The following is an 11,959-nucleotide window of genomic DNA, read 5'->3' as shown; positions in this document are numbered from 1 at the left end:
TAAATACTTTTGAGGAGTCCTGGTTTGGTGCTGTACGATAAAGTGCTGGACCGCAGGTTGGTTTGAAAGACAAGGTCAGCTGTTCTAACTCACCAGCTGCTCCTTGGAAACCACCCTATACAGGATTACTATGGCTCAGAACCAGTTCAACAGCAGTTTAACTACAAACACTTATGAAATTGATGTTTCCATTTGTGCTCTTTGATTTGCATCCTGGAGGAACTCAAATCGTGTTCCTTTTAAATGATCCTTTCAGTTTTGTGAACAAAAAAGAAGTCTTAAGGGTTTCCCAAATGAAATTCTCAAAAGACAGTCTTTGCTATCCTTGAAGCTACACTGTTGTCATGCAAATAATTTACTTTGGTGCAACTATCTTGGCCTTTTTCTCACCAGTGTAGTTTTCATTTTTCTTAAAACTTCTTCCTAGTAAGCCCCCATGATTTTCCTGTGTCCTTAAAGAAAAATTTATTTAGATTACTCTCGTTGGAGTCTCAAGGAATAGTACTTTATCTCTTGGAGTCCTGGTGTGGTGCTGTAGGAAAAGTGCTGGACCACAAGGTCAGTTCGAACTGCAAGGGTGGTGGTTCAAACTCACCAGCCCCTCCTTAGAAACCATATAAAGGGTCGCAATGCATTAAACTGACTCAATGGCACTTAATAGAAGCAACAACCACTTTTGAAGATGATGTTCCCATTTCTCTAACTCTTCCCAGAAGAATTCTGGGCTCTTTGTTATGCATCTTGGAGGGACTCAAAATCATGTTCCTTTTAAATGATCTTTCAGATTTGGGAACAAAAAAGAATTCAGAAGGGGCAAAATCTGGGCTGAAAGATGTGTAGGGTAAGGTTTCCCAAATGCAGTTCTCATAGGACAGCCTTTGCTTCCCTCGAAGGTGTATTGTGACATAAAAATTTATTTTGGTGCAGCTTTCCTGGCCTTTTTCTTACCAGTGCAATATTTAGTTTACTTAAAACTTCTTTCTAATAAGCCCCCTTGATCTGTGTCCTTTGAGAAAATCTATCTAGATTACTCCCTTTGGAATTTCAAGAAATAGTTATCTGATTTTTTTGGCGTCCTGGATTGCAAGGTCAGTTTTAACTTCAAGGTTGATGGTTCAAACTCACCAACTGCTCCTTGAAAACCGTATAGAGTCACTACAAGTTGGTACCAACTTGACTGCACTTAACAACAGTGCACTTAAAAATAGTGGCTATAGACATACCTCGGAGATAATGGGGCTTTAGTTTCAGACCACTGCAGTAAAGCAGATACTGAAATAAAGTGAGTCATACAATTTTTTTTTTTTTTTATGTTTCCTAATGTATATAAAAGTTATATTTACACTTTACTGGAGTCTATTAAGTGTGCAAAAGCATTGTGAAAAAGTTTAAAGTATTGTAAGATTTATCAAAATATGATAGTCTTATTCCATGAAGAACCACAAATGTTCAGTTTGTATAAAGAAGTGTGTGTGTGTGTGTATATATATATATATATATATATATATATATATATATATATATATACAGTTGCTGTGAAGGTGCAATAAAGCAAATGGCAATAATGTGAGGTATGCCTGCAACATAAACTTTGCAGATTCCAGCTTAAAGTATTATTTTGATATGAAATATTTCTCAAATGACAGTATGTTAAGTATGTTTTGTAAATACCACATACTATGTATTATTTGATGCTATTCTACTTTGGAACCTTTCTATACCTTTATTTTTATTTATTGACTTTAAAATACATAAAAAGAAGTTAAAAAAAGGAAACCAAATATTCTTTTTAAAGTTAGGTAAGTTTTTGTGGACATTTTGCTTTTCTTAATAACCATGACTAAGCTTTTGAATAAACATAATAAGGTATAAGTATGTTAAAAGATTTTCTGTGAAATATTACTGGTATCTTACATATAATATGCTGTATATTTTACACTTCAGTTAAAATGATAAAAATTTTATTTTGAAAATTTTAATAAGGGCAGTCCATTTCCATTATGCAATACCTGTATTCAGTTTAATTGGAGTCTTGTATGACAAATAACCTTTTATCACATAGGATATGATCATTATAGAGTAGGTGAGTTTTCTGATTTTTCTTTTTTCTATAAGCAGATAATCTCAGTGAAACCTTGAAGAAGCTGAAGATAACAGCTGTAGAAAGAACTGAGGATAGCTTAGAAGGATGCTTGGATTGTCTGCTTCAAGCCCTTGCTCAAAATAGTAAGTTCCATTATGTTTTCTCAAATATCAAACTAAAGAATCAAATCAGCAGTCTTTTGGAAATTGGTAGTCTAGCACATAGCTTGAATTCCTCTCAATTCTGTCATGAATACTGTGGTTGTTTTATATGTTCTTCCTCCTACCAGCCCACATCCCCTAATATTTCTTCACACAGAAAGTCAAGTTGATAGTCAAAAGAAAGAAGGAATTGATTAGTGGTAAGGAGTCTTGGTGTGGTGCTGTGGGTTAATGCACCAAACTGCAAAGCCGTTTTAACTGCAAGGTCAGCGGTTCAAGCTCACCAGCTGCCTCTCGGAAGCCCTATACAGGATCGCTATGGTTTTGGAACCGACTCAATGGCACTTAACAATAACAACAATGGCATTAATACCAGTATCAAAGGGAGGACATTATTTCATTCCAAACAGACAAATAACATAGTTGTTTTTCTTACGCTTAACATTTATGCTTTAAAAATAACACAGGTGTTTTATTTAAGTATTGTTGTTGTTGTTAGGTGCTGTTGAGTTGGTACCAACTCATAGCAACCCTATGCACAACAGAATGAAACACTTACCCGGTTCTGGGCCAACCTCACAATTGTTGACACACTTGAGCCCATTGATGCTGCCACTTTGCCAGTCCATCTCACTGGGGGTCTTCCTTTTTTCTCTGACCCTTTATCTTAACAAACATGATATCCTTCTTCAGTGACTGGTCCCTCCTGACAATATGTCCAAAGTATGAGAGACAAAGTTTGGCCATCCTAACTTCCAAGGAGTACTCTGGCTGCACTTCTTTCAATACTGATCTATTTGTTCTTTTGGCAGCCTATGGCACTTTTAATATTCTCCTCCAGCACCATAACTCAAATGCATCAATTCTTCTACGGTCTTCCTTAGTCACTGTCCAGCTTTCGCATGCATTTGAGGTTATTGAAAATACCATGGCTTGGGTCAGCCGCACCTTAGTCCTCAAGCTGACATCTTTGCTCTTCAACACTTTAAAGAGGTCTTGTGCAGCATATTTGCCTAATGTAATACATAGGTAGGGGAAAAGTGAGAAGAGACAAAGGAGGACCTTAAAATTGTTTTGAGATCTTATGGTCACTTTGAGTATAACTTTAGTTTTAAATAATGTGGATGTGTAGCTTCAGTTGAAGAGAACCATCAGCAGGCAGTTTAAAAAAATCCATTAAAATTGAGGTAAGACTTGATCTTTGGTAATAATACTAGAAATAGAAATTATGCTTCATAGATGAATGTACTGGTTACAAATCGGGCTGCTGACCTCAGGGTCAGTAGTTCGAAACCACCAGCTTTTCTGAGGGTGAATGATGAGGCTTTCTGCAGCTGTAAGGATTTACAGCCTCGAAAAACCTATATAGGAATCGTTATAAGTAAGAACTGACTCCACAGTACGTAACCACCAACCAGTATTGACTAATACATTGTATTTTTACATTTGCTTTATCATATTCCTGCTCACTGGTTCCTGTACTGTCATAGTAAGTTGTTGTTGTTAAGTGCCATTGAATTGGTTCCGACCCATAACGACCCTGTATAGGGTTTCCGAGGCACGACTGGTGAGCTTGAACTGCCGACCTTGCAGTTCAAATGGCTTTGCAGTCTGGCGCATTAACCCACAGTGCCACACCAGGACTCCATCATAGTGAGTAGACAGGTACAAAATAAACTTCATTTCCTTAATTCAACTTGTTTATGCTGTAGTTTGCTCTGTACTTGTGGTTAATTGTATCATTGTCTTATCCTAAGATAATTATGTAACTGACAAAAAATTTTGGCTGAAAGCATATGTTGTTAAGGTTTCAGTTTTAAGTACTCAGAGGTATTTGTTCTTTTTTTCTTTTCTTTCTCAAGTAAACTGTGATTAGAATATCTTACATACTTGATTACGGTACTCTTCATCAAAAAAGCACATTTAAAGCTATCTTTAAATATTCCTTTTTAGTCATTCTCTTAGATTTTGAGGTTGTAACTCTTATAAAGCTGTTTAATTTTAGAGGTAACAAAAAAGGGGTTGAAACAAGGAGTTGAATGAGAACATGTGGGTAAGTCTCAAAATGACAAAAAGAAAACCAGGAAAGGAGTTTTTATGGTTATGCTGTCCATTAGTGGAGACACTAAATATGTGGCTATTAAAATTTAATAAAATTAAAATTAGATTCCTTAGTCTCACTTCTCAATTGTTCTTTTGCTTTGCCAGCTCCTTTATTGGACAGCACAGATTTAAAATATTTCCATGATAGCATACATAAGATTCTTGTGGTCAGCAATGATCTAGAGGCTAGAGGACTAGAAAAAAGCAGCTAAACCACCTGACTTTTATAGTACCCATATAGGCAGCTTTCCACAAGAATCCGGGTAGTCTAAGTATATTGAATACCTCAAATGTATTTTTTTCAAGAGTTGCCTATACTTTAAGTACTGCACTGCTAACTGCAAGATCAGCTGTCCAAACCAAACCCTGCAGCCATTCCATGAGAGAAAGAGAAGCGTTTCTGCTCCTGTAAAAATTCAGAAATTCAGAAACTCTCTATAAAATTACTGAGACTTGAAATGGATTCAATGGCAGTGGATTTGTTCTGATTTAAAAAAGGTAGAATTTCTATATGCACCATTTGTCTCAGAATGTGAAAACTATGAGTTATTTCCTTGGTTATATGTCAAGGGTTACTCCAGTACTTGCAAGTACTGGAAGTCAGAGAAATGAAGATGAAGGAAAGTGAAGGAAAAGAAAACATACATTTGGAACTTTTTAAGAGCAGATTCAAGAGATACTGTTGTTAGGTCACTGGTTCTGACTCATAGGGTTTCCAAGGAGTAAGTAGCTGGTGGGTTTGAACTGCCAACTCTGGGGTTGGCTACACAGTGCTTATATTATATCACCATACCAGGACTCCTCAGAGATAGTTGTTGTTGTTGTTAAGTGCCGTCGAGTCGATTCCGACCCATAGCGACCCTGTATAGGGTTTCCGAAGCTGTACATCTTTATGGGAGCAGAAAGCCTCATCTTTCTCCCACAGAGCAGCTGGTAGTTTCGAACTGCTGACCTTGGAGTTCGCAGCCCTATTTGTAACCTGGTAGCATAGTGGTTACGAATCGGGCTGAGAACCGCAAGGTCAGCAGTTCAAAACTACCAGCTGCTCCGTGGGAGAAAGATGAGGCTTTTCTGCTCCCGTAAAGATTTACAGCCTCGGAAACCCTGTACAGGGTTGCTATGAGTCGGAACCGACTCCACGGCACATAACAATAACAACAACGCTACCAGAGCTCCTTAGGACATTATTTAGGGGAGCACCTAGTCCACCCCTACAAGAACTTTGTGCAGATTTATAGTCTTTAATTTAGAAATAATATTTGTAATTGATCAAACACCTAATGTGCATAGTCCTAGCCTGGAGACTATATTATTTAATCTAATCTTTTCAACAGTCTCATGACTTAGGTGTTATTTTCAACATGAAGGATGTAGAAGGCACTTCTTTGAGGCTACTTGCCTCGCTCTGGCAGAATCCAGAGTCTAGTTTTGAACTTTTAGTTGACAATTTTTTTTCTTAAATGACACTCTTAGGGAAGTAGAGGGTTTTTTTTTTTTTGCTGGGTTTATGGAGTTCTGGTGTGACAATGTAGGATAAACACTGGACTGCTAACTGTAAAATCAGTAGTTCAAACCAACCAATCTCTCTTTGGAAATCCTATACAGGGTCACTTTGAGTCAGAACTGACTCAAAATGGCCCTTAACAGCAACAGTAGACTATAGAGAGGAGCCCTGGTGATTTAGTTGTTAGGCACTTAACTGCTAACCTAAAGTTTGGGTTTTAAACCCACCTGAATTCTCTGTCAGTGAAAGATGTGGTGATCTGCTGTTGTAAAGATTTGCAGCCTTAGAAACTGTTCATTATTAAGTTGAAATTGCCTCTGAGGTATTGGGTTTTTTTTGTTGTTGTTGTTTTTTGTTTTTATACCAAACCCACACCCCAGTACCATCAAGTCCAATGCCAACTCATAGCGACCCTACATAGGCTTTCCAAGACTATAAATTTTTATGGGAGCAGATAGCCTCATATTTCTCTGGAGAATGACTGGTGGGTTTGAATTGCCAGCTGTACTATTAACAATCCAATGTTTACTACAGCCGCATCAGGGCTCATGGACTATGAAATTAAATTAAGATAGTAGATTTCAATATTCTTTTTTGCTTTTTCTTTAAAATTGTTATTATTAAAGATAGGGATGATAAATAAGGGTTTATTTTCCTCTTAAACTATCTTCTTGTTGTTGTTAAGTGTTCCAATTCATAGAGACCCACTAGGGTTTCCAACGAAAGAAACCCAGCAACTCATTGACATAGAGTCAATTTTGACTCACAGCTAAGCTACCCTCTCTAGTGTTTCAAAAACTGTAAATCTTTACAGGAGCCAACAGCCTCATTGTTCTCCCACAGAGTGGCTGGCGATTTTCAACTATTGACTTTTAGGTTAGCAACCCAACACACTTACCCTACTGTGCCAGCTATGTATTAGTATTTATAGATATATTTTATAAAATTAGTATCTAATTTTTAAATAAAAAAAGGTTTGTAAACATATACCAGTGGGAGTGCGGGGACTCTCTAAGACAGATTGAAGCCATCAGCTGCTCCACAGGGGAAAAGTGAGACTTTCTGCTCCTGCAAAGATTTACAGGGTCACTATGAGTGAGAACCGACTTGATGACACTTAACAGCAACAACAAATAGCAGTAGGATGGATATTTTTTTCTACAGCTTTTCTAACTTCCCTGAGTAAAGTGATTACTCTATTGTTATTTTTGTTCTCTTAAAGGTAAAATTATCTGTGAATCTGTGCTTTTTTTTAATACCGGAACTTTATAGTTTAATTTTTCCTTAGTGCCAGGTGTTTTAACTAAAAATATCATTGTTTACATGAAGTTGCACCTGATCAAGAAAGAAAATTTCTCCATTATGTAGAAGAATAAGACAGGAATTTGTATAATGGAAACCTGAAATTATATAATATACTTGGACTGCTAACTGTAAGGTGGGCAGTTCAAACCCACCAGCCAGTCCTTGGAAACTATACAGGGTCGCTGTGAGTCAAAACCGACTCAACGGCACTTAAAAACAGCAATAACAACCTGTCATTGGAAAGGATATTTCTGAAATTAAAGAAGCAGTGCTTTAAAATACTTAAAATATGGAGATCTAATATATTTGAATTATACCTTACAAAGTATGGTTATCTGAAATGAAAATTTTTTTTTGGTATGTGACTTCAGTGTGTTTTCTTTTCGGTAAAGTTATCTGACAGTTGTCATAGGATTGATGTAGACACATAGTGACCCAGTGTGTGTCAGGGAGAACTGTACTACATAAGGCTTTTAATGGCCTTTTAAAAAATGTTTCATTTTGAATTATGTGATAGTTTACATGGGAGAACCTTAGTTTTACATTCATCCTATCGTATATCATTTCCTTGCCATGGTTATAATCCCTTCCATGCATCATCAACCAACCAAAAGGTATACCCTGCAAGCCTGCCCCCCCCCTCCCCCCCCCGGTTGTCAGCACACAGCCCCTTTTTCTTTCTGGGTCAGATGTCCCCAGCTGCTCCATCTCTCCACGTCATCGTCTCTGCCTCCATCTCTGATGTCACTGCTTCTCTGGGTAGGGTCCCATTCTCCACTCTTCTCCCTTGATGGTACCAGGGACCTCCGCTCCTAGACTGCAAAGTCAATCACTCCCCTCCCTTTGCTACAAAATGTCTGCCTTTACATTTTCAACCCTCACAATCAGTCTTGATAACAATTATTCACTATTGTACCACAAGAGACCCATCCCCATCTCCTTTCATCTCCATCCAGACAGATTGGATACTACTTAGTGAAGAGTCTACCTTCCTCCGAGCCCTCTGGATCTAGGCTCCCTCTTGGAAACTTGTAAACCTGTCAATTCTTGCCTTAGCGGGCCCCCCACCACCACCACCACCATTTTGGGTAGCCAATGTCCAAGTTGCCCATCCCTGTCTACTCTGTGTATGGAGGGGGTGGGAATGATCCTTCCTGTAAAGATTTGTTCCTTCTTTTGGGCTACTGCATCATAAATTTCCACACCTTTCTTTCAAGGTAGCCCTGGGTGGACCTGAACCTCTACCTTTTGGTTTGCAGCCAAGTGTTAGCTGTTTGTAATACCCAGTCCTTCTTGTTGTTAGATGCCATTGAGTTGGTTCCAACTAATAGAGACCCTATGAACAACAGAAGAAAATACTTCCCGGTCCTTCTCCATTCTTTTAATTTCTGTCATGTTTGAGTGCATTAATCAATCTTGTTGAAGGTCGTCTTGTTTTTCTGACCCTCCACCTTACCAACATGATGTCCTTTTCCAGGTACTAGACATTCCTGATAACATGTCCAAAGCATGTGAGATGAAGTCACACAACCTAACCTCTAAGTTGCAGTCTAGAAGTCTGTACTTATTCTAAGACAGATTTGTTTGTTCTTCTGGCAGTCCATGGTACTTTCAATATTCTTAGTCAATACCACAATTAAAATGCATCTGTTTTTCTCAGGTTTTTAAAACTCATTGTTGAGCTTTTTAAAAAAAAATTTTTTTAAGCTTTTATTATATATTGAGTTAGTGAAGGCTTACAAGACAGATCACCATTTTTACATTTAGCAGATCATTATAATGATTATAATACCCTCCATGCACCCTTAGCCAACAGTATTTACCTCTGATACTTTTTTTAAAAATTATTTTTTTGGTGTATATTTATAGTTATTATTGTCCAGCTTTTGCATATTTTTAGCTTTACTTAGCAACTTGCCTGTTTTTTTTTTTTTTCCCTACAGAAATGGTATCATTGTTTTTATTATTTACTGTAGAACTATTATCTGATAGAACACAAGGTTTTTACTGTCTTTATAGGGGAAAAAAGGTTTTTTATTTAGTTCCAAAGCTAAAATTTTAACTTAGGTCATGATACCCATTTTACCTATTGAATGCTTAGGTTAGAATTTATTTTGTGTTATATTGATTTATTGACTCCATTCTTAGATATAATGTTAAATATGCCAGATGTTACTTCATGAATAGTCTCATCAGTATGAACTTTCTGTTGTCATTTTCTTTAAGTCTGCTTTAATCCCTCAGTATTTCTAATCAGAATTCAGATAGCAAAAGTACTTTCTAAGGTAAAAACATTGAAACTTATTATCAACTCATTGTTTTCAATAGTCATGCTAAATCTATAATCACTGAACATGGAATATTGTTGCTTTTTAATGGAAACAAAAATTATTATTTTATTCTCTTCTTTTATAATAATATCTAAATTACACTTTGTGTTTTACCTCAATGTATCAACTAATCAGAAAGCATGCATGTTTCTTTTGTAAGCAGAATTAACATTATTTATCTCCCATCTTTTTTTTAATGGTCTCTTTTAGGTGTTGTGTCTATTTACATTGGATCTATTATCCATGAACCTATGATTTTAAATTGCTATATAATACTGATAGCTACCTAAATCTCGATCTGTTTACATATTGTCGCAAAAGACATACATATCAACAAAGAAAGCAAATACAGCTAACTAGCCATAAGCCATTCCTTAAGTGTAACTAGGAGACTAACAAAGAATTTCAAATTATTAGGTAGAACAATAAATACCTAAACCTAGCAGACTCAGCATCAGATGCTACACGTTAACACTGTTTGGTGAAGACAATAGAGAGTGCAGGGAAAAGAGGAACAAGGAATGGGAAACAAGGAATTTAGAGGTAATAGTAGACAAACAAAAAATTCTACTCGCATTGAGTCAATTCCAATTCATTTGAACCCTGTATAAGGTTTTCACGAGTGTAAATCTTTACAAGAGCAGACAGCCTCATTTTTTCCTCCTGTGGTTGGTTAGTTTGAACCTCTCCTTGTGGTTAGCAACATAATGCCTAGCCCACCATGTCACCAGAGCTCCTTTCTTAAAGTTGAGTTTTATTGTTGTTACATGTCATTGAGTCGGTTTCGAATCATAATGACCCTGTATAGAGTTTATGAGGAATGGCTGGTGAACTTGAACCACTGACCTTGCAGTCCAGCACAGTAACCTGCAGCGCCACACCAGTACTCCAAAGTTGACAGTACACATGTTAAATTGTTTCTAGAAAGAGAAATTTCTGCTTAGTGGGAAAATACTAATTAATGATACAAAAGCTAGTGGATGAGAACTTTGGCTGCTTAGAAAATCAAGAGGAAAGGACTTAAAAGTACATAAAACCCTATGCAAGAATCTCAGTAGAGCACCACTTTCCAAGGTGAAGAGGAATATTTTCCTGCCGACTTGATGGTAAAGAGGAATAAGTTAGCAAGGGAGAAATTAAATGTTTTGTAGAAATAAGAAAACCTCATAATCAGAAAATATACTAATCTACTTTAATTTCAGTTTAGAAGAGGGAGTTTTTAAATTAAGAAACCTAGATGGTCATCCCAAATTTTTAAGCTACTTCATACAACTTTCTTTATTCGAGCTAAGGAAAATAAAAATTACACATTGAAGAGGAAATTTCAAATGACATACATATGAAACTACTATAAGGATCAAAGCAGAAAATGAGACTCGAAACATTTTGTTGTTGGAGGCAGAGATAAGGACATGGAGAGAGGGAGCAGCTGAGGACTGAGGACTCCAGACTCATGGAAGGGGAGGGGGCAGTGTACTGGCGGCCAGGAGGCAAGCTTACAGAATGGGCTTTTTGGTTGTTTAAATTATTATATATTCCTGAGTGTTTCTGTGTACGCTCCCCTCCCCGCACCGCCAAAAAAAAGGGAATGCAAGCAAATACTGTTGAATGATGATGCACATACGAGATTGTAATCATTGCAATGAAATTATGGTGTAATGCCGATGTTCTCCCATGTAAACTATCACTTAATTCATAATAAAAACTTAAAAAAAAAAAAAAGTTGTTGTTGAGTGCCACTGAGTTAAATCCAACTTATAATGACCCTATATAGGGTTTCCAAGAAGCAGCTGGTGGGTTTGAACTGCCAACTTTATGGCTCACAGTCCAGTACTGATCCTACAGTGCCACATATTTTAGATGATAAAAATTCTCGTAAACCAACAATGAAGCAGTATGATGTGTATTAACCATTCTTAAGCTCTTGATATATATAACGGGAGAAAAGTTCTTATCAGATATTCAGGAATATGGAACAAAAGTGAATAAAAACCAGGAAGATGTGAAATGAGAGACGGCCAGAAAGTGAAGAAAAATAATTGTTTTAGAAACTAAGACTAAATTACAAAGTGCCCAAGGGAGAATAAATGTGACTAAAAATTTAATAAGGGTCACTGAGGAAAGATAAGGAAATCGGCAAAAGAATGAAAGCAAAATAAAAAGGATCGGAGAGGAGGAAATGATTAATATAGAAGATAGGCTAAAAGATCCAACATATATGCAGTTGGAATCCTTGAAAACAAACCACTGGAACATGGCTAATATTTTAAATGTTTTGTAAAGTTTCCAAATGTTTTTTTTTTTTTAAAGACTAGAATATACATATTGAAAGGACCTATCTTACACTTGTATAAATGGACCTGGTTGGTTAAGTCAAAGATTGTTGTTGTTGTCAGGTGCCATCGAGTCGGAACCGACTCATAGCGACCCCATGCACAGCAGAACGAAACAATGCTCGATCCTGGGCCAACCT

At 36.8% G+C, this 11,959-nt stretch overlaps 1 protein-coding gene across 6 annotated transcripts in view; it reads left to right on the top strand.

Moving 5' to 3' along the window:
• Positions 1-11,959, top strand: part of RAP1GDS1 (RAP1, GTP-GDP dissociation stimulator 1) — a 219,188-nt gene that overhangs the window by 27,048 nt on the left and 180,181 nt on the right. For 4 of the 6 annotated variants that reach the window (XM_006872956.1, XM_006872954.1, XM_006872951.1 and 1 more), the window contains exon 2: positions 2,116-2,226. In XM_006872956.1, coding sequence (XP_006873018.1) covers positions 2,116-2,226 — 111 coding nt within the window. The remainder of the gene's footprint in view (positions 1-2,115; positions 2,227-11,959) is intronic. The other 2 variants (XM_006872955.1, XM_006872952.1) reach the window with 1 other exon arrangement.

The sequence above is a fragment of the Chrysochloris asiatica genome, unplaced genomic scaffold (assembly GCF_000296735.1).
Source record: "Chrysochloris asiatica unplaced genomic scaffold, ChrAsi1.0 scaffold00216, whole genome shotgun sequence".
Classification (NCBI taxonomy): Eukaryota; Metazoa; Chordata; class Mammalia; order Afrosoricida; family Chrysochloridae; genus Chrysochloris; species Chrysochloris asiatica.
The sequence above is the reverse complement of the archived record's forward strand: the minus strand, read 5'-3'. Positions and strand labels throughout refer to the sequence as shown.